This window comes from Haemaphysalis longicornis, unplaced genomic scaffold, assembly GCF_048455015.1.
Source record: "Haemaphysalis longicornis isolate Haplotype H1 unplaced genomic scaffold, Haemaphysalis longicornis Haplotype H1 scaffold_8, whole genome shotgun sequence".
NCBI classification, from domain to species: Eukaryota; Metazoa; Arthropoda; class Arachnida; order Ixodida; family Ixodidae; genus Haemaphysalis; species Haemaphysalis longicornis.
The window spans coordinates 137,931,604-137,953,461 of record NW_027526445.1 but is presented as its reverse complement, the minus strand read 5'-3'; the positions used below and the strand labels follow the sequence as shown (position 1 = coordinate 137,953,461).

Sequence of the window (21,858 nt, the reverse complement as noted above, 5' to 3'; positions counted from 1 at the left end):
ATTACGGCTAAGAGTGCATTACGGCTGAACGTCGCAACACGGCGGAGAGTCTCACTACGGCTGAAAGTGCATTACGGCTGAACGTCGCAACACGGCGGAGAGTTTCACTACGGCTGAAAGTGCATTACGGCTGAACGTCGCAACACGGCGGAGAGTCTCACTACGGCTAAAAGTGCGTTACGGCTGAACGTCGCAACACGGCGGAGAGTCCCACTACGGCTAAATGTGCGTTACGGCTGAACGTCGCAACACGGCGGAAGGGGGACCCTTTCAGCCGATCAGCCGTTCAAATGATCTGCAGCTAGTTGCGTTCAGCATTGTGGCAGCTGGGCGTTACGGGCAAGAGCCTGGATATATATTTCGGCGTGTCTTTCCCGCATTTTCATTATTTTCCGGCACTTGCTTTATTTCGTGCGTATTTCGCGTGTTTATTTTTTACGGCTGAAGTAGTGGTACGGCTAAATAAGCGTTTAATTTTTAAATACGTATTATTTATAGAAGAATTTGAAGTATGAATAATATTCCTTTACTCAAAAAAAGGTCTCGCGGGGTTTATGCATAATTATCGCCCCAAGTCTATCCTTTTCTTCTCAGATAAGGTTTAAAAAAAACTAATTGAAACCAGCCTTTTTCGCCATTTTAAAAACATCCGCTTGCTTCCCCTTTCTCAGTTAGGTTTTCGTGCTGTCCTATGAACTAACATTATCACTGTATGCCTAACAGACAAAATTAAATCGTTCATTGACCGCTGTGACGCTGCTGCTGAGTTTTCTTAGAGTTCTCGGCAGCATTCGACACAAGGGACCATGCCGTTCTTTTCATTTTGCTTGAGCGTTATGGGATAACAGGTCCTGCCATAACTTGATACGAAGCCGTCTACTAATCATGCAACAGACATTAATTTCTACAGGAATATCATACCCTGTCACAGTTACTAGAGGAGTTCCACAAGGCTCGATCTTGGGCCCATTGCTCCTTTTAATTTAACAAATGATCTTCCTCTCTGTTTTAATTCCTCAATGCATACTTCATATAGACGGCACCACCGTCTTTAACTGCCATCAAAATAGCTGTGCCTTGATCTAAATGCTAAAGGCTGACCTGGTTTCCTTCCAACTATTGTGTCCTCTTAATTTAAGAAATTATCTTAACGTACCTAAAACTTGCTTTTAGATGCGAAGCAGCTTATGGAGATGACACCGGAGCATGAGATAAATTGGGTTTAATAAAACAAAATGAGTGGTTAACAAATGGCGCAGAATGGGCGAAAAGTGGACAGAGAAAACACTACAGCATTCAATCTTTCAGTCAATCTTTCAAACAACCCGCCGCAGTGGCTCAGTGGCTAAGGCGTTGCACTACTGAGCACGAGGTCGCGGGTTCGATTCCCGGCCGCGGCGGCCGCTTTTCTGATAGAGGCAAAAAGCAAAAAAGCCCGTGTGTTCGAGATTTCGGCGAACGTTAAAGGTCCCCAGGTGGTCAAAATTAATCCGGAGCCCTCCACTACGGTGCGCCTTGGGGGTTGTGGTTTGCGACGGGAAAGGGAAAGGAAATTCACTGGGGATATTTTGAGCTTCATCGCCTGTGTTGCGTCGGCGCGTAAAACCATCAATCAATCAATTAACAATCAATCTTTCAAACAGACAATCTTTTTACAGGCAATCTTATCGCTCTTACGAAATCTTTGACCGGCATTTGTCGGCGATTCAGGAAAATGCGCATGATTCTGTCTTGTGCAACGACTGCTTTTTTTTGCGTTGGCGGCTTCTGGCGTTGGCAGGTTCTGCCACAATGTGTATATTTTAATATAGCAATCTAAATACACTGAAGAACACAACTAAGGGATATTGCGCGCGGGGTTAGGGTTGATGGTATAGTGGCTCCTGTTTTTAATGCAAAAACGTGGAAGATATACGTTGGAGAGCTATTAATTAACAAATAAACAATAAAAAAGTCCCAGAAAACAATGAAAATGCGGGAAAGACACGCCGAAATATATATGCAGGCTCTTGCCCGTAACGCCCAGCTGCGACAATGCTGAACGCAACTAGCAGCAGATCATCTGAACGGCTGATCGGCTGAAAGGGTCCCCTTTCCGCCGTGTTGCGACGTTCAGCCGTAACGCACATTTAGCCGTAGTGAGACTCTCCGCCGTGTTGCGACGTTCAGCCGTAACGCACATTTAGCCGTAGTGCGACTCTCCGCCGTGTTGCGACGTTCAGCCGTAGCGCACATTTAGCCGTAGTGAGACTCTCCGCCGTGTTGCGACGTTCAGCTGTAATGCACTTTCAGCCGCAGTGAGACTCTCCGCCGTGTTGCGACGTTCAGCCGTAATGCACTCTTAGCCGTAATGCGACTGTCCGCCGTAGTGGGACGATGCCGGCCAGTCGACCGGCTTACGGTCATACGGCCAGATTCCAGCCGTAGGGCTCCGGCCATTCCATAGCCACCCGTGTACGGCCGAAGTACGGCCGCCGGAGGACAGCCGAGATGCGGTCGTCGGACTCCAGCCGGAATAAAGCTACCGGAATTACGGCCGTGCTACGGGCATTGGAGTTCAGCCACAGTACGTTAGCTGTACTGAGGCCGGTCACTGCATGTCGCGCAAGCAGATGACTCATTCACGCGGTGCAGAAGCAGCACAAACCCAGCATTTTGGGTCCAATGCAGCCACATCAAAGTGAGCTCGCGCGCAACCACCAGCCGTCAAGCTTTCAGCACAGCCTTGCTTAATTACCAGCCTCAGTTGACAGCAAAATTCATTTATTAAACAGTGCTCACAAATTGTAGTTCCTTTAATTGCTGCGCCTCTTTTACTGTCGAACACAGAAAATATTCAGTTCTTTGTAGAGCTTGAATAGATGTATTGTCCAGGTCCTGATATCCTCTGTGAGGCGGCTTACCTGTAATAAACGGGGAAAGAGGAGGGGGGGGGGGGGGGACGAAGGGCGCATACTTTAGTGGGTTGAATTTCGGAGAGATAAATTGCGCCGCTTTTAGGCAATTTCATTTAGGGGAATATTCCGGAAAACTTTCGTGCTATGACTACATAAACTATTTTTATAACAGTTGCTTGACCAATTTTGATGTATATAAAACCGGCGTGATTGCCTTTACGAAGCGTTTTGGTTCTCAAAAAACACTCAGGAGCACTTATTATAACTCCTTCACAAAAAAGTATGTCCAGTTTTTGCCCATTTTTCTTGAAAAGACATTTTCTACTTGATCAACTTTTCTGATGATCTTGCGCCGGGCTGATCCTAAGAAGGAGCGAACAGGTACTTTCATTTTCAATCTATTTTAATGTTGTTTTCATGAGTATACGTCCACATCACTTAATAGTCCAAAAGAACTTAATTTTGTTCTAATGTCATACTACGTTCAAAAAATTCTAGACGCGTTGCGAATGACGCTCTGCTTCAGGTGGCTGCACTTGTATCCCTTTGTGTTCACGCAAGGAAAGGCGTAAAATTAGAGTTACATAATTTGTTGCAAACCAATAACATAGAAATGGTAGCATGCATACAGAAAACCTTGCATACTGCAACGAATAGGGCAATAAATATTTTATTGGTCAAGGTTGAATGCGTAGGATTCTCAACCCGTCGGAGGCAAACTTGCGCCTCTGGAAGTTTATTTATTTATTTATATATTTATATTTATTTATTTATTTATTTATTTATTTAAGTATTTATTTATTTATTTATTTATTTATTTATTTATTTATTTGATGCCTGCTGGCCTTTGCATGCATTACAGAAGGGAGATACATAACAGTAAGCAATAAATATGAGACAAAATAACAAAATAATTCTACAAAGCGCGCTGAAAATCGTCAATATAAACAGGTAATGCAGTCATACGTGGAAGATAATTACACTGCAGTATTGATGTAAAATAAAATGAATCGCGCAAGGCGTCACCTTTAAAGGAAAGTTAAGAATTTGCTTTAATCCAGCGGTCCCACTTTGCGATATATAGAATGGCGCTTGGACATACTTCTCCCTTTCTATTCCAGTTTTCGAATGATAGATATTACGAAAAAAGTTCAACCTGTGGTTTCGTCTGTGATCTTTCACGTCCTGCAATTTCAGTTTACTTTTATTTTCTCTCATGCTAAGTTGAGCGTGCCAATTACCTAATACGAATCGCACTGACATATTCTGTATGTTTTCGAGCGTATCAACCAGCTCTTTAGTGTAGGGATCCACGAAAACACAAGCGTACTCTAAGATTGAGCCCACATGAGTGAAATACGGTTGTTCTTTTCAGTTAGATGGAGGTTCACTGAAATGTCGTCTCAGAAAGCCAAAAACATATGCAGCCGTAACTTTTATGGTGTTAACCTGCCTATATAACCTCTAACCACTCCCTAAATAAACTCCTAGTTATTTATATTCCTCGGCCGTTGTTAAAGCAGCATAATTTACGATATACGTATTCAATTGGAATGAAGGTTTTCTGGTAAAGGTGCCGTTAACACACTGTGTCACATCCTTAATCAGCACACCAGGATGTTATTAAATTCAAATAAAGCTGCAGGTATACGGAATCACGTTCGTTCGCTATAGTCCGGTAAACTACACAGTACTTTTGAACAAAGCTATAGGGCCAAAAGTAATAAAAATGAAAAAAACCAATTCATTCAGTTCATAGAATGAGATGTACTACGCAGAAGGTGATATGGAACACCATCATTTGCTTTTTTGCAGTACAAGAATATACAGTCAACCACTTTAGGCTTATCTATTGCAATAGCTAAATCGTGCGTGAACTCAACAATCTGCGTTCAGCAAGAAAATCCTGACAAAATTCGTGTTTGCTAGGATGCTGGCGATTATGTTTAACCAAATGAGTCATATCCCAAGAGTAGCTAAGCTCACCTTCAAACATCGGAACTAAATTAACAGCTAGGCTTCGTCAGGGACAAGGCTCTGTTGTTATCGCAAATTTAAAATTTATTTTTCTAAATAGGCAGTCGTAAAATCCCATGAAGTAACACAGTGCAGGGCATGAAGTTGATCCTACCAATGCACGAGTGAGTCTCTTCTACGTTTATTACCAACAACATAGTGCAACATTGCTTGTCGCAGTTCAATTGTAAGCAGAATAACTTGCGCTTTTGCCCGCACTTGCCTTTCTTTGGTGGGCAGTCCTTGACATGGTGGCGGTTTAGCTCCTGCGTGGTGGCCACTTGTTCGACGCCCTTGAAGGCCAGTTATTTTGGTGAACCATCTCCATCTCGGATCGGACATCTCTGCCGGGTCGATGTCTCCAATGCTCTCCATTTCTTTAGGGAGCGAATAGCCTCGAGATTATGCGTCGACGAAGCCGGCGGCCGAGGCGTGGTAGCGGCGATGACTGGCGAGGCTTAGCTCGCCCGTCGATGTGGCACAGCCTTCTTGTGGCAATAAATGACAGTTCGATGGCCTAAAAGGTTCCCTGCTAATGTCCAGTGAGTCCTTGCACCTTGCCCGGTCACCAAGAACACTCATTACTGTTTGACAAACGATGTTCGTTCATTTAAAACGTAGAAACACGGAGCGGATGAAAAACGCGTCCCCGTCGTTCGGCTCCCTAATGGCTTTTTCTCCCCCCAAGAAAAAACCGGTCGGTCTCCTTCGACACACGTCTGTGCATGAATTCTCGGCGCCCAGGCGCGTGCCGTTGTTCGGCTGTATGCTGTTTGCCGAAAAAATGACGTATAACCAGATAGCTTACGTAGGCCGGTCTCCTCTTGAACACCGGTTGCCAAATATTCTGTGGCCATTCGCTTGCCGTAATTCGGCCGAGGACAGCTAACCAAATGAAAAAATCACGCCATATCCACGGAATGAATGATGATAAGTGGAGCGAAGCTCGAGAGGGGGAGATCATCGGTAACCGTAACTCTCCGGTGAAAGTTCACCCATTACATCATTAAGAAAGACGTAAAACTGTGTGCGTACATTGTACAAATCAACTTTTATTTTGTTCTTGTTCGTTTGTTGTCGTTGTTGTAGGATTCGTGAGGCTGCAAGCAAGCGCTCGTATCGGCAGGCAAACCCCGATGCAGTGAGAGCTCGCGAGGCGGCTGCAAAACGCATCAAGCGAGCTCAGCCCGAAGCTGCCGACGCGTGCTTTAAGCGCGACTTTCTAGACGAGATATTTAGGGCGAACTTGTGCCCGAACAAGACGAGAGGAAACGAGCGAAGGTCCTTGCGTCTCGTTCGATCTCCGAGAACGACTGCCTGCGTTCGTGGCGTGATCTCTTGCGTGATCTCCCCCTCGGAGTGCACGTGCGCTCGCGCCTCCGTTGGCGAACACAGACAAGCTCGCGCTCCCGGTGCCGAGTTTGCGCTGCCGGTTGCAGCCGGTTCTTGCGCGTGCAACGCGGCCCACTTTGCGACATCTCCGAAAGCAGGCGGCGGTCACGTACCACGAGACACAAGGGATGGACAGACCCATGGCTTTAGGAGCTTCGCCCCTAAAACGTATATTCGGGGGCCGGTATCCTTCATAACACTGGTTGCCCGAAGAAAACGAACGCCGAACGCGCGGTTCACCGTTGAAACAACGAATGCACGGCAGCCGCGCTCCGGCCGGTCTCCTTTCGAACACCAACTGCCGCAAGAATACCAATATTCTGTGCCCGGTCACTTGCCGTGCTTCCGCCGATTACCCCTTCCCGAAGAAAAAAACGGATGCCCTAAGGCCGTACTTCGGCCGTTCTCTTTCTCAACATCGGCAGCCGTAAGAGAACTGAATATCTGGCAGCCGGTTAGCTGCCGTTGTGCGTCCGGACACGGGCGGACGGAAAAATACCGAAGCGCTGGTTGCCGAATGTTGGCCGTTCAACGCATGATCAGTGGCTGCCAGAACATGGATGCTGGCCGGACATGCCAGAAAGCGGCCATAGACGGGCCGGTCTTCGGACACACTTTCTGTGCCGCCTGGGAAAGCAGCAAAAACAGTCTCGCGAACTGCATGTTAGCTGCCAGCGGCCACTTTGTGAGGTGAGTTGTTTCGAAAAATATCATACTAAAAAGTTTTCCAAACGCCCAAACATCCTAACTAGCTGGCAAATATTTCTGTCATTAGTTATGTGCTAATTCACTTGTATTCCATAGAACTTTCTTTTGGATAAGGTGATCCTGAGTAAAGTGTTGCACATCCTGCAGAGCATTACTGCCATAAAATTTCCACCAAACGAACATGCAAAAAAAAAAAAATCCAGTAGCGAGTGGGGACCAGCCACATAAAAACTCAACAGTGAATTGTCCAAGACATTTTGTTTCTTTTATGCTTACAGCAGCCCATGCAGACATCTTTTGTTGAAGTGCTTGCTTTTATCTTGCCTCTGTTTGGCACTGTTTTTAAAGCGTATCTTTTTAGGTCATTTCCAATCATAAAGACCAGTCTACATGTATCCTTAATTAAAAGAATGCTGGTACTTTTGATTGTGTGCCTACGTGTCGCATTAAATATACCTGACATTTCTTTTACGCCAGAAAATGAATACACGCATAGGCCATGCCAACCCTTTTAGTGATTTGGAACGGTCCTGCCTATATATATGCTTCGTGCTCAAGCATTCTTTCACTTCAGCTGGGCGGCTGAATCGAGTGACAAATGGGCAGACCAAAATGTTTGTGTTTAGGACGCCAAAGAAAGACTCGTTTCTAAGAGAGGTGAACCTAATGCACTCCATTTACATCCAGCATAGCTTGGTGATATATGCAACACATTAAACTTCAGCCGATAGTGTCAGACACTGCACCATGATTATGTTCCGTCAGTGATTATGTGCTGTACTGACACATGCTGTAGTGAAGCTTTCAGGTGGCATAATCTCGCCTAAGCACTGATTACCGTATTTACTCGTGTAATGATTGCACTTTTTTTTGAAAAAAATTGATGCAAATTCAGGGGTGCATTCTTTACGCAGGGTAAATTTTTTGCGAAAAATTTTTTAACACAGAAAACGCAAGCAAGTTGTGGGTCAAAATTTTTACGACAGATTTCATGAGCATAATTAAAGTAACAAATAAAAACATAATAAAATTTCCGCACAGCGCCACCAGCTCCTTTGCAAAGTGACGAAAATGCAGTGTTTTCATGAATTGCAGAATGCACCGAAACGAGTTTGCTACGAGGTGACAAGAGCTCGACCAATAAGTCACTGCCACTGTCACAGTGCGGGACATCAAAACAGACAAGGCTGCCTATGCAGCAACCTGAGCGCGCTTTTATCTTTGTCTTGTGAGTACATTATGTGAATTTAGTGAGTTTCTTCTTCATTAATATTGAGCACATGCTTGCTGATATTGCTATTCTCGGCAAGTCTGCCACATTAATGTAGGCATGTCCTCTTTGAAAGGGAAGGAAACAGAGGTACGACCATTATAGCCTAGACTTGGCACACATACGACATATTGCTGCGGCTAGCTCAGAGGGCGCTCATAGCCTGGGAAATTAAAAAAATTCAACTTTGACAACAAACTTCAGGGGTGCGATCATTACGCGAGTGCGATCATTATGCGAGTAAATACGGTATAATACGAGACATGAGAGCAGACATTGCATTCCCTGCCTACGTGGCAGCAGTGACACAGAATTATTTCTTTTCTTTTTGCACAAAAGCCACAACTAGAACTCCAAAATGGAAAAAGATTAACCCTGCTGTACATGGCCATATGCAATGAAGTAGTACTGTGCACTGCTTGCACTCTTTCGGGCATTGGGAATGAGCGCATGAAATGAGCAATACACAAGGCTATTAATAAAAGCTGCATGTTAATATTTCAGGAAGACAATAATACAGGTTTCAGGTTTCTGCGCTTCAAATGCAATGATGCACAGCTGCAGCGGTCTCCGCTAAAACTGGCAAAGGCAATACAGAATCAAGGAAGAGAAGTTCAACTTGGAAACAATCTAGTGTCTGACGGAACACCGTCTGGTCAGGTAAAACGCATGTTCAACGATGAAACGGAGATCATTGACAAAGTCAGAAAAGCAGTTTGACGTTTCGGGGCTCCCTACGGGTACGTTGTTCACAATTGAATCTCGGGAACAACTGTGAACAAGGTACCCGTAGGGGTGCTGAAACATCAAACTGCTTTCTTGGCTTGGTCAGTGACCTCCGTTTCAGCGCTGAACAAACTTGGAAACAACTGTGCCCCTACAAAACACGCAAACAAGAACAAAGTCGCTGTTGCTATAGCGACACACTGCAGACGCTTTATGACCACGCCCTTCTTATTACCGATATAAGCAAATCAACTCGAAGACTAGAACAGCCAGCAAATGATTTTCTAAGGCAGGATATGGCTTGTAGAGCAATATAACTGGGGCTGGCTTGGCCTAAATTTGTGTACTTCGCTATTTGGCATCTGCGGGTGGTATTCACCACTTGTCCTAGCCAGCGCCCGTACTTGCAAGCAATGGTTTGATTGCTTCACACAACAATACGGCCGGACATGTCATTACTTATGCCTCTGGTTATTGTTTGTTTCGAGGTAACTTCTGGGCAATTGCCATCAGCTTGACTCTCTCACTCTCAGTGACAGTGTTTTGCATCTGCACTTTTTTTGTACTGCCACCACACTGGTGTTGTCCTGTTGACGCTGTCAAGCACAAATTTTGCAGTGCATTCGTTACAGCGCCTGTCAAAGTGAATCCAGTCACCTCTGCAAGCCATTTAGGCAGCCCTTCCCAAATAGCTATCTAACCTGTGTGCTGGAGCCAGAATTAAAGGATTGGTTGGCCGTAATAATGTGCGGTCTGCACTTGCAGCTCCAACTGATGTGGTGTAAATACTGCATACTTGTGGCATGCTCTCGCCTGCAAGCCATGGTACAAGTCAAGCCAAGCCAAGGCACTGAATAAAGACTCCTTACATGTCTTCTTGTCAAGTAACTGCCGTGCATATATATGAACACACATACACTTGGGTTTGCCTGTGTAACGTCTAGACGTTTTCATAATTGCAGGAGAAAAGAGTTGAAGCTTGCTATTAGCATACATTCACATCGTTGACCATGAGGTTACGTTGTCTATAAAACACCCCGTACAAATTTCTCCCCTTGTCTGGACTAAGATCACATATTTCTCAATGTTTGTTTACTTTTGTTACCGCAACACAGCTTGATCCTGATGAATCACCTCATTTCGTTGAAACTGTGCTCTCTTGGCATTAAGCACTGCGACTAAATTTTTTAGTGTTACCAGAAACCATTTTTAATTTATTGAGGAGAAACTAGGCCAGTATTTTTGTGCAACAAAGCATATGAACACTACATCACTGATATGCAATCTACAAGTGGAGCTCAGTAAAAACAGCAAGCTTTTTTTACTGCAAATTTTTTCAACGCGTCAAACCGCGAGGAATGCGAAATACTGTATATCAGGCATTTCCGATCACCTCATAAATGGTAATGAGACGTTTTCTGGACTATGAGAGCTAGAAAATCAGTGTGTAAGGCGGCTTGAGTCATCGACCGGGCTAGCTGTAATGAAACACAAGAAACGTCCCAACAATAATATAAATTCTTCCAATCTACCACACAACAAATAATCATTAACCATGTTGCAAGGACAGGCCGCTATGGCGGAACTAGACGGCCGCTTTACGTACAGTGTTCTAGAACTATTTTAGAACACTGTGCCTTATGGACAAAGCGCGCATTTGGGTATCTTTCAAAACAACGAAACTCTCGGGGGAAAACAGGGAACCAGCAACGTTCACACCCTCATCTTAGCAATGTCGAGCAGTTGCGCGCCGAGATCGCACGAGGCGCCTCCTTCGAGGAACTCCTCCGACAGTTCGCGCACCGTCATAGCGATGCGGCGGCTGGTGATGTCGTCGCGCAAGATGGAGTGGTGCCACTTGTAGCGAGCGTCGCTGTCCAAAACCAGCATCGAGCGCCGGGGCAGCGCAACCTGGACGACGCAGAGGCGAGGCGGCGTCCGCACCGAAATGGAATCCTTAAACTCGTCACTCCACGACTTGCACGCGCGCCTGTCATGCACCACCTGGCCGATCGCTGGCGCTCGCTGGAGTTCGTTCGTAGACGGTTCGTCGAGGAGGGCCTCGTCTGTGAGCATCCAGTGCTGTTCGGGCTTGGACAGCGTGAGCACGGTGTCGGACAACAAGTTAAAAGTGACCAGTCGCGGTCCCCAGAGCCACCAGTCGTCGTAGTGCGGGTCGATGCAGGAGCCGCGCTTGGGGCTGTAGTCGAGGTTGCACAGTTCGACCGCCTCGAAGTCCTTAACCCACCGCCGCATTTTCTGCTCGACGCTCGTGAAGTACGCCGGGAGCCCGACGAACTCGTTGGCCCGCACCCGCTTCTTCTTGAAGTTGACGCGCGGCCCGAAGTCCTGCTTGAGGCGACCCGACTGCGAGCCGACCCATTCTCGCGTATCGATGCCGTCGGCGAGACGCGATTCTTCGTCGGGCGTGAGGAACTCCTCGTACACTTCGATTCCGGGCACTCGTAGCGGAGGGGAATGAACTCCGCTATTTTGGGTGCCGCTCTCGTCAGTCGAATCGTCTATCCAGCCGGGCCAACAGAGTCCGCAGCCGGCGCAAAAGGTGAACGGATGGCGCACCTTGCGCTTGGAGATGGCGTGCTTGCTGGGCTCTCTAACTTGCTCGCATAAAAGGCAGGACCTGACGCCCTTGCACGAGCACTTGGGCTCCTCCATTGCGGGGTTTATGAGTTACTTTGCTAGCCGCGAAATAGTTCGCTTCCATGCACGCGCGATCATGACGCGAATGGAACTGTGGGCGCCGCCATTTTGCTTGCGTGGCTAACTTCCGTTGGTAGGTGGCGACAGGCGCTTCCGGCTAGTTGGCATGACAACTGAAGGTAAACAGATGGCAGCGGCCAAGGATAAGCCGAGGATGCGATGGGCGCTGCCTTTAAAGTCATTTACCTGCGTTGTAGTACCTGTTTTAGCCTCGAACAGCAACACTATGCGTTGAAGCGTGTTGACTGTCCGCTCTAAGGTGAGAATTGCCGCCGAAAAGAAATTCTAATTCATTTCATTTTAAATGTTCGTGTTGCAGACCGCTTTCTCGGTTAGGCGGGTGGGAGCTGTTGAAGTTCTTTAAAACCTTCGTAAAGAATAAGAAATAACATTTGATCGTGGAGCAGCAGTGCTCTTGGACACAATTTCGATGTATATTTGAAGAATGTGACCATTTGTAGCGAGCTGCTTTTAGTGTATAAATTGTATCGCGATATTCTCCTCCACAACTAGTTATTTCGGTTACGTAAACTTCCGCATTTGCAAGCAAATAAAAAGAAAGCATGGCTCAAAACTTACCTAGAAATCCGGGTACGCCAGTTGGGTGTAGTTATTTCTTACCACGTATGGCAGGTTTCTTCTATTGCAGAACTATTGCACCTGCATATTATACATAAAATAATCTACATGCATATATAATACCTTTATGCCATTTTGACAGTTCGATAAACCTATTTGACAAGCCACGAACGTAGACAGACCACGTGTGGCAAGTGTAATTTCCTTGCTAAAACTTGCCTAACACATTTGGTATATACAAAAGCCTGTGTGTATGTGTCCACGCATGCGTTGCTAGAGATCACTTGATTTGATAACTCGAGAACATGTTGAACTTCCAACACACCAGCAACGTGTGCATGAGGCTGCATTGCGATGTCGTTGCACAAGACCACAAAATAAAAGTTGCACAAGGGATGACTGTCCCACTTTTTAAAAAATTAAAGACTATTTCCATATGAGTGCTTGCAAATACTTTTTGATTGTGAACAAGTGTCTCTCAGATAGGATATTCCACTTCTAAGTAGGTAAAATCCTGGCACTTTAATTAAACGTGTTGATACGCCGTGCCCCACCTCTAAACCAACCTAGAAGATGCCAAGCCACCCCATTTCGTCCACCCTTTGATGCATTTGTCTATTTTCCGTCCTCCAAAGCTTAGAATTATTCTTTGTGGTGTACACTTACTCCAAAACAGCACATTTCTGCATGTTTCTTCTCGGCCAGCAAAGTAAAACACATCCACATCGTTGAAAAGTTTCATTTTATTTACAAACCAGCAGGGCTCGGAACTTGGTTGCAGCCTATCTCAAGCCACAGCATGGCATCTCACAGGGGTAGTCCATAAGAATGCTTTGGCAGCAACAAGTTGCAACAGGCATCCTTACTTTATCTATCAACCAATACATTAAAACACACACGCAAACCAAACACCAAGAACAGAAATCTCCAACAAAGGTAACATACACAGGTTCTAATAGAACCCTATGATGCTGAACAAAAAAACAATCCGACAAAAAAAAATGCATGCTGCCTGTACAGAAAGAAAAAAAAAAGGCCTGTGCTGTGCGCGCATTTAGTGAGCAGGTGATTTTGGTGATGACTTGAATGGCTCCGTCCCTTGCTTCTTTGTACAGGTGGGACGCTTGCTGTCCGATGGCTTTGATACTTTCTTCTTGGTGGTGGTTGGATCAGATGACTTTACACGAGGACTGTTTTGGGGGCAGAAAAAAAGAAAAAATAGTACACTCGCATTAGTGCCATGAAACAGCAGTGCCGCTCGCTCAGACACAGGGCAATGCTTACGTTTTGTTGGCATGCTTACGTCCTGTAGCGCGCAAAGAGAAACATTCTGCTCACTTCACGAAGCACTTGGCTACAGGTTGTGCAATCCTGGACAAATTAAACGCAAAGTATACGACCTGGAATGCCCAGATTGCGTGTGTTCTTTACCTCGTAACTCTAATTATGGTGCTGCAACTCGCTTACACTAACGATATCTGGTAACAGAACTTACGTAATATTCCTAAAGTTGGGCCTTTTTTCCTCTCTGCAGATCGTAAGCTTCAGCTCTGTACAATCCCATTTATATTAAAGCGAAGCTTTCAAAGCCTCACTTACACCTTAAATTGTGATAAGTAAAAGCACATCAAGTGCCTCAAAACAACAACAACAACAACAAAAAAACGCTTTCCTCGGTCAGTGGTCTATCTGACTACACCATTACGACACGGCTGCAGCAGTTTGGATTTCGAACTTTGACTCGCGCGGCATTTTAACAAAAGGGCGTTGTTTTTGTGTGTGCTTGTTTTCTTTGACCGCAACTCTACATTGGACGGGGGCAATGTGAGCAAAGAAAATTGTAAAATTAAAAGGAGTCTCTAATCATAAGCACCTGCATGGGGTGATACCTAAAAGAATGGCCATTGACTATTTAGGGTATCATGGCCGTGAAGGCATCAAAATGTGATTTTTAAAGTACGGTAGGCGATGTCTGTGGCTGGTACTAACATAGACACTCTTAATAAAAAGGCTGGTGGGAGATATTTGGAGTGGGACGGTCTGACTGAACTTCACAGTGGTGCTCCCGTAAAAACTAAAGGAACAAAGTAACAAGTACATTTGTTTCAGTACAAACTCGTTCAGTTACCCAGGAATGTTGCATACAAAGAGTATTTTATGGCCACTTATTTTAATGCGCAATGTGAAGACAGCCGTCCCTTTGCTCCATTAAATCTGCCGCATTACCTTTTAAGCACAGTCTCGACAGCAGTTCTTGCTTCATTTTATAACCAATGGCAGATTTATACTTAAAGTCTGACACCCCTTTTTTGTTTTTTTGCTATACTATTATAAACGGCCATAAAAAGGAGATACAGAGATGGCTGGACTAAAGCTTTAACGCGATAAAAAAAAAAAAAAAAACACAGAACCCATAAGGGGTGAAACATGAGACACCGTGCGTGTGGTGCAGTGAATGCAAAATGCTGGATTCCAGGCGCATTCCGTTGGGGAATCAATTAGGCCACATGATGGTGACCTTAAAGCACTATCACTCAAGACACGACGCTTGAAAGTTGATGGACATTTTGGGGCAGGCATTTGCTGCTGCCATCTTCCACAGATGATGGGGAAGAGAGGTTAGTGGTGGCTTTCCTATAACCCGCTTATACCCTATGCAGCAGACAATGATATCTCAAGTGCCACATTTCAAGCATGACATTTGAAGAAGGTGCTCTGCTCATCTCAACCTTTTAATTCAGCGCCTTGGACGAAAGCAAACTCTCGTTCGGAGCAGTTGCGCACCAAACGGTGATAATAATGATGACACAGTCATTGGGCCAACAACCAGCTTCAAGTGATTGTCAGCAGTAAGGAAGACATGTCCTTGCAAGTGCTCCAGACCTACACATTGGGCTGTTCTCATTGCTCATCATGGTTAAACTGCCATTCCATTTTTTTATTTTGTTTCAATCTCTACCAATGGGTACAGTTCTTCACCTACGTTACATGCATATTTAAAAAAATAAAATAAATAATAAGACTTTACTGGAACCAAAAACTGTTGAAAAAATGAAATACAGCACCTTTATTTAGGAGGTTAAAATAACTTCCAAGATTGGCACTGAATGGGCAAGTACTATACGCAAAATACCTTAAATGTACAGACCACCTGCTTTCTGAGCACAACAGCCCATATTAAAAAGAGATGAAAAGTAAGAAAGAAAGAAAACCCAGGATGAACACTATAGTAGTGGGCGGTGCCAAAATGTTTCCACAGTTCGCTGTTCACACAACCGCTATACTCGGTTACAACTCAAGAACGGCACCACCTCATGTAGTGTACCACTCCGCCAAAGCGCAGGACCCGTGATGTCAGTGCGCGTGCGTTTTGAAAGGGGTTTGCTATGAATGCGTCATATCGTCTGCTTTGTCTCACGCAGTTTGCTTGTCATCACTGGAGTCGTTTATAAGCATATTAAGTCCAAAAAATCACGGGAACGGCTCACGCCATGTTCAAAATATTCCCAGTAACGCCCTACTTGCGCCGTGCGGAGAAACATCCGGCTACGGTGATAAGGCACAGCGGCAACTTCCGGTGCCGTTCTTAAGTTGTCACCGAGTATAGCGAACAGAAAGGTTATCCCTCCAATAAGAAAAAAATCGCACAGACCAAACTTACTGTCATTCTTCTGCCTGGCTACCTTGAGTGCCTAAGATGGGAAAAATGCAGAATAGGAGAAGCAAAGATGAGAGAATAGAACGAGTCACAGCAGCAATGCACATGATGCAGTAACCACTCGAGAGTCAACAACCACTACACTTACCCACATTTCAAAATTAACCGAGCAGTAGTTTATTTTTTACTGAGCCTCTTCTGCAACATCCCTTCTGTTTAGCCCTTCACCGAGTTGCACGTCTAAATTAGACATCTTTTTTTTTACATAACATATGGTAATTGCTCATAATGTATGTCGAGGAAGCTGCGGAAGTCTGCGCTATAACTAAAACATGCACAAACCAAACCACATGTACACCCTCCATTTCAACGTTTTTTTATTCATCATCAAAGCTTTAATTTCAAATTTTTTTCTTTCACATCAGCTGCTGGTGCATGTTTCTTCAAAATTTCAGATAAGTTCTAAACTTCTTTTTTGTTGTCGTTGTTTTGGGGAGGTGCAATTGATTTCTTAATGTTGGAAAGAACAGATACCACAGTGGCCGAAGACTGGTCGATACCGCCAGTTCAACAAGGCCACAACGCTCCCATTCACCACTTTTCTTTCTTTTGTTTTTGCATGCTACCATGTTCGCCGGGGATGGAATAGGTGGTTGCTTATCAAAACACTGTTCAGGCAGAGAAAGTTCTTGGCACAGTGGCTAGCTATCTCCGGAACCGCGATGGTTGTAGTTATCATGCAACCTTAAATTGAATGCGCGAATGAAAAGGCGCATATTCTTTTTTCATGTGAACAACTGTTAGAGGGGAGCGGTGCGTACACTGCTTGAAGTGGCCTTCTTTTTTTTTTTTTTTTTTTTTTTTGAGACCTTACAACGCCACGCCACATCATGCTCTAGTTGATTGGCCAGGAACCAACAAGAAGTAAGATCCCATTCCAACACGGGCACAAGATTGCAACTTCCTGTACGCACCCAGTGCCACGTACTCGTTTTCTTCGAACACTCCTGTCATTTTGAGCAACCAGTAAAGAAGACCCGCTGCTTGGCTGCAATAGCCTAATGGGTAGGATCGTGGGTTTTGGCGCAAACGGCCTGGGATCATGCCCCAGCATTGCATAAATTTTTGAGAGAAACGTTTTTTTTAGCGCAAAATATTTTCTTGGCTCAATTATACACATTCTTTTTGTAAATAAGGTTGGTTTGGTATCACATAGGTCAGTTTAACAGTGGTTTCATGACATAACACATTTGATTAATGTTCTGCATTGCACCGGAAGTGCAGGTGGCTTGTGCCTATCTCGGAACGGAATATCGCCGACCAGAAAGCGAGACCCAATCAGTTTTCCTTTCAGGCAACTGGTGTGCTCATGTACTGAGTTTTGTGGCTGGTGAAATATGGTGATCACAAATACGCACGTTATACAGAGTCCCACACTACGAGTGGATGAGCTCTAAAAGGTCTGAACTGTTAATGGTTCTTGAGACCACTTCCTCACAACTGTTACCTTTTCTGTGTGCCTGGCCTCGCAATTTTGTTAACAGCACCGCTACGAGCATTCAACCTGCCTGCGTTGTTGCTTTTGTCCCTCATTCGGTCACTGCAGCATTAGCCCAAGTGTACAGCCATCAAAAGTGTTAACAACAACAAAGAACGAGGTGCCAGCTTACGCACAGGTAGGCAGCTTGCTATAGCGCCCTGGGTAATCAGCGAGTTTGTGCGCATGCGCTGGAGCTGCCGACTGCAGAAAGTCAGCAACGGGAGCACCGATTATCAACCGCCGAAGATGCGCCGGTGGCTATCGTAACCTGCCCCTCCGTGCACAGGTTGGCACCCGCTTCTTCGTTATTGTTAACACTTTTGACGACTGTACGAGGCATGCTGAATGCCGGTGAACTTGTTTTGGCTACATCAACCGTCCCTTCTACGAAAAGCCGCCACATTAACAGATGCCTGTTCAAAGAGACGCAAACCTGCATGCACTGAGGGTCAAGTGGGCAACGCCAGAAGACTACCTGATTTCCCACAGGTGCTGCAAGTTAGAAGAGTTGGATCGACACACTTGGTGAAAACCAGCACGATGGAACACAGACGGGACCAAGACACACGGGGGTGTGACGACTTATTGATTGATTATGAGGTTTAATATGCCGACACTGCTCAGGCGATGAAGTGCGCCACAGTGGAGGGCTCCGGATTAATTTTCACCACCTGGGGATCTTTACTGCACCGAAATCTTGAACACACGGCCGTTTTCGCTTTTCGCCTCCACCATGAAAGCGGCCGCGGCGGCTGGAAATTGAATCCGCGCCTTTGGGCACTGCTGACATGACGACGTATTACAAAACTCCCAACAATTTGCCATCTAGGCGCGATGACATATTACAGCAACTCCAAATCTAGCTTCATTCCTTTTTGCTTCAGCAGCGATTATGGATACACACATTATTGTAAGAGTGAAATTACCCAGCTACATTCCGGTGACAAGTACTTCACAGTTACCAGCTATACACACGCAAGACCGCATATGAATAGCTGTGCTGCCTAAGACACATACAGGAGGGAAAAAAAGGTCAATAAGAAAGTTTGTGTACTGTCAACCCACAATTTGGTAGCGTTAACTACTGCACACATACAATGGCGCTATAGTAGAAAAAAGGCATAAACTGCGACCTATAACTACGTAACAAGGACGACAACCTTGCTACAATGACGACAGTGGTTCCGGTTTCATGTCCGACCCGAATGCACATTCTATTTCAAAATTCTAGCTTCTAAAGATGGAAAAAGAAAGAGTGCCTACATGTATCGGACAGACAGGACATTCCTTTTGTTTTTTCACAACACATCCAAGAGATGTCCTCTCAAGAGTCGCCAAGAGCAATACTAAGTCCACCCACCTTTCTTATGGCCGTCCAGTCTTCGAGGATCTCGTTCTCACGCAGCATGTACACAATGTAGGGACGTGCACAGACGAAACAGTCAAGGTGAAAAACGAGAGTCCTGTGCTGTGCAAGCAGTCTCAGCTCTCGCCGCATGCACAAGCTACATATGCAAAGTGCCCCCAGTACAAACCCCTATGTACTGTTGATGCTGCACAGAGTGACTATCATATTTTCCAGTCTATAAGGCCTACCGTTGTATAGGTCATGCCCCTGCTGGTTCCCCTATGTGTGAAAAAACATCTTGATTTAGTTGCACATACAACATTTGGGGCGATACAACTGCTCAAGTAAACTTGCATGCGCATATTGTCATGGCTAAATGTGCGCAAGCAAAAGACGGATGATTTATTGTTTTTGTCAGCGAACCCTCATGACAGATATCTGCGGACCACTGGCATGACATGCAGGAAACTGTCAACAACTGTCGAGGCTCCAACGCCTCTCAAAGCTATTTCAGCACGTTCACCAATTTTTCGTAAATACTGACCTATAGTTTGCTCACAGGGACCTTGTGAAGGTTAAGTGCGCACAAACGGCTAAATTCCCCAAGGCCAACTTGTCATGCCACGACCCAGTGAGGGAGAGTTGTGTGAGAAAAACGACACTGCCTAATACGTTTTTGCCTTTTCGCGATCAACTGATGATGTGTCACCGAACAAACCCTGATCATAAGCTACACGTTTCTTACTTTAGCATATTGCAGTAATTAGCTGACTCTCTTAGCTTCTTCAGCATACCTTTCAAAATATGAAAATTAACAAATATTAAAAGAAACATACCACAATGAAATTACCAGCAGAAGCCTGATTAGTAACACACAGAGTGACTGACATGGTTCCTTCTCATCAAAAATAAAAAAAGGATATCTGAGACGGTGACCGGCTTTTTCCGCCTGTCCGTTGTCGACATTGGGTCCGTCTTGCGCCGGCTCTTTTTGTGGGTGACCTGTTCGGTCCAGAGATCTGGGAGAGGGTAAAAAGGGTGAGACGAAGAGGGGAGGAACATTTCATGTCACGTCATTATTTTGCTTCAAAGAGCAGGCAACACACAAAGAACCGCGTAAGTGCTGTTTCTCAAGTACCCAACCAAAGACAAATGATCGATTATTTCACCTACACATTCCATGTGGTTGAAATCTGGGAAGACATTTGCAACCCAAATTTGTGACAAAACAAGATACGTCGTTTGGTGCGCCTATCAGGTCCTCTTTGGTGGCGTTTAACCATTAAAAAACAAGCCCCTTCCTTGGCTATGTCACAAAATCTCCCGCAGAAATTGTGCCTCACGAAAGGTATTCCGTCACGACACACGGTAAACAGCACAACCGCCAAGAAGCAATCGGAGCCTTTTAATACATTCCCTCCTATGGTGTGACTCAACAAATATTCCCCTAACAAATGGACATGGAAAAATAATCATTCAGGTTAATTTAGAGCTCCTTGGGACCATTAATAAGTGCAGAAACCTCACACATGGTGTTTTTGTCCCCACCCACCTTTATTATAAAAACTGCCGGCACATCCAGGCACCCATGACCTTGTGATTAGCGGCACAAGAGAATGAGTGATTGAAGTGAAACAGCGTAAGGATTGTACAGAAAGGTGTCAACGATGGCGATTGTGGCTTTACCTTTTGCAACGGGTTGCCGTGCCTTTCACATGGCAGAGCAAGAAAAAAAAAAAATCCCCAAAAGAGCAATCACTTCTGCTATACTCGGTGACAACTTAAGAACAGCACCGGAAGTTGCCGCTGTGCCTTATTACTGTAGCCGGATGTTTCTCCGCGCGGCGCAAGTAGGGTGTTACTGGGAATATTTTGAACATGGCGTGAGCCGTTCCCGTGATTTTTTGGACTTAATATGCTTATAAACGACTCCAGTGATGACAAACAAACTGCGTGAGACAAGGCAGACGATATCACGCATTCATAGCAAACCCCTTTCAAAACGTGCGCGCACTGCCGTCACGGGTCCAGCGCTTTGGCAGAGTGATACACTACATGAGGTGGTGCCGTTCTTGAGTTGTGACCGAGTATAGGTGGCACTGCACCATGAGTCCACATTATGCTTGCTGCAGAGCACCCAATGTCCACCAGTGTCCCAGGCGCCTTTTTGCTGCCTCCACAAATTTGTCTCGACCGCCTCTTTGGTGAATCCCAATGCAGCATGTGCGGCCGTGGCGTGGGCAGCAGTGAGAAAAGCTGGGCAGTTGACAACCATGTGTGCAATAGTCTCTTCCGCTCCCCTACGGAGGATGCAAATCATTGACATGCCAGCTTAGCAGCACCTCGCCAGCAGACTGTTGCCCGTGGTGTTGTTGAACAGGGTCATTCAGCAAATGTCCTCCTTGTAGGTGCAGGATAGTGCCAGAGACGGCTTTGCCGTCGCCAGTCCCAGCCACTCTGCTGCCTCAGATCGATTCCCTAGATGGTTCACTGTCACGAGTGTCGCCGCTGCCGGCCCGAAGCAGTTGTAAAGCACTCTCATCCTCTTATCCACTTTGCTGGCAGGCTGTGCAGCCACGTTTATGACCAGCACCAGCACGTGAAGCCACCTGTTCTTGTAGCTCGCCTTTACCACTGCTCCCCTCGCTGCCAAGGCGGACCAGCCAACGTCCCCTTGCACTGCCTCTTTTGTACACTGCCCACGGGTGCTCCGTGCCAGTTGTACCACCGATTGCCAGAAATGTTCCTGGAACTTGCGAGTGCCTGAGGACAGATGCAGCATGGACGTACGTAATGGCAGTACGTAATGGCAGGCACGGCCACCAACTTCCATGGTGCCCCGGTCACCTCATAGCAGTTGTGAGACCACAGGGACTGCCGGACTAACAGGCCTATATTGCGAGCTGCTCTTGCCTTGAGCTCTGTGTCATGCTCGGCAAGGTAGTAGCTGGCCCCTCTGCTCAGCCCGAGTACTTCACTGGGTGTCGTCCTGTAGGGACTAGC

The 21,858-nt window shown here is 45.7% G+C and overlaps 2 protein-coding genes across 3 annotated transcripts in view; both read right to left on the bottom strand.

Annotated features, from left to right (window-relative positions):
* Positions 1 to 8,756: 8,756 nt before the first annotated feature.
* On the bottom strand, positions 8,757 to 11,798 carry LOC144149878 (alpha-ketoglutarate-dependent dioxygenase alkB homolog 4). The gene has a single exon (XM_077681592.1). The coding sequence runs from the start codon at positions 11,683 to 11,685 to the stop codon at positions 10,723 to 10,725; it is 963 nt and encodes a 320-aa protein (XP_077537718.1). The 5' UTR covers positions 11,686 to 11,798; the 3' UTR covers positions 8,757 to 10,722.
* Positions 11,799 to 13,034: 1,236 nt separating this feature from the next.
* Positions 13,035 to 21,858, bottom strand: part of Brms1 (breast cancer metastasis-suppressor 1-like protein) — a 34,748-nt gene continuing 25,924 nt past the window's right edge. Inside the window, exons 6-9 of one of the 2 annotated variants that reach the window (XM_077681593.1) lie at positions 19,779 to 19,874; positions 18,868 to 18,932; positions 15,962 to 16,001; positions 13,035 to 13,499 (exon numbers count right to left, since the gene is read on the bottom strand). In XM_077681593.1, the coding sequence (XP_077537719.1) occupies positions 13,489 to 13,499; positions 15,962 to 16,001; positions 18,868 to 18,932; positions 19,779 to 19,874 (212 nt within the window). In that variant the 3' untranslated portion in view covers positions 13,035 to 13,488. The remainder of the gene's footprint in view (positions 13,500 to 15,961; positions 16,002 to 18,867; positions 18,933 to 19,778; positions 19,875 to 21,858) is intronic. The other variant, XM_077681594.1, reaches the window with a different exon arrangement.

What these genes read in the sequence shown, in the direction of transcription:
- LOC144149878 (XM_077681592.1), bottom strand. Translation starts at nt 11,685, where the DNA reads ATGGAGGAGCCCAAGTGCTCGTGCAAGGGCGTCAGGTCCTGCCTTTTA.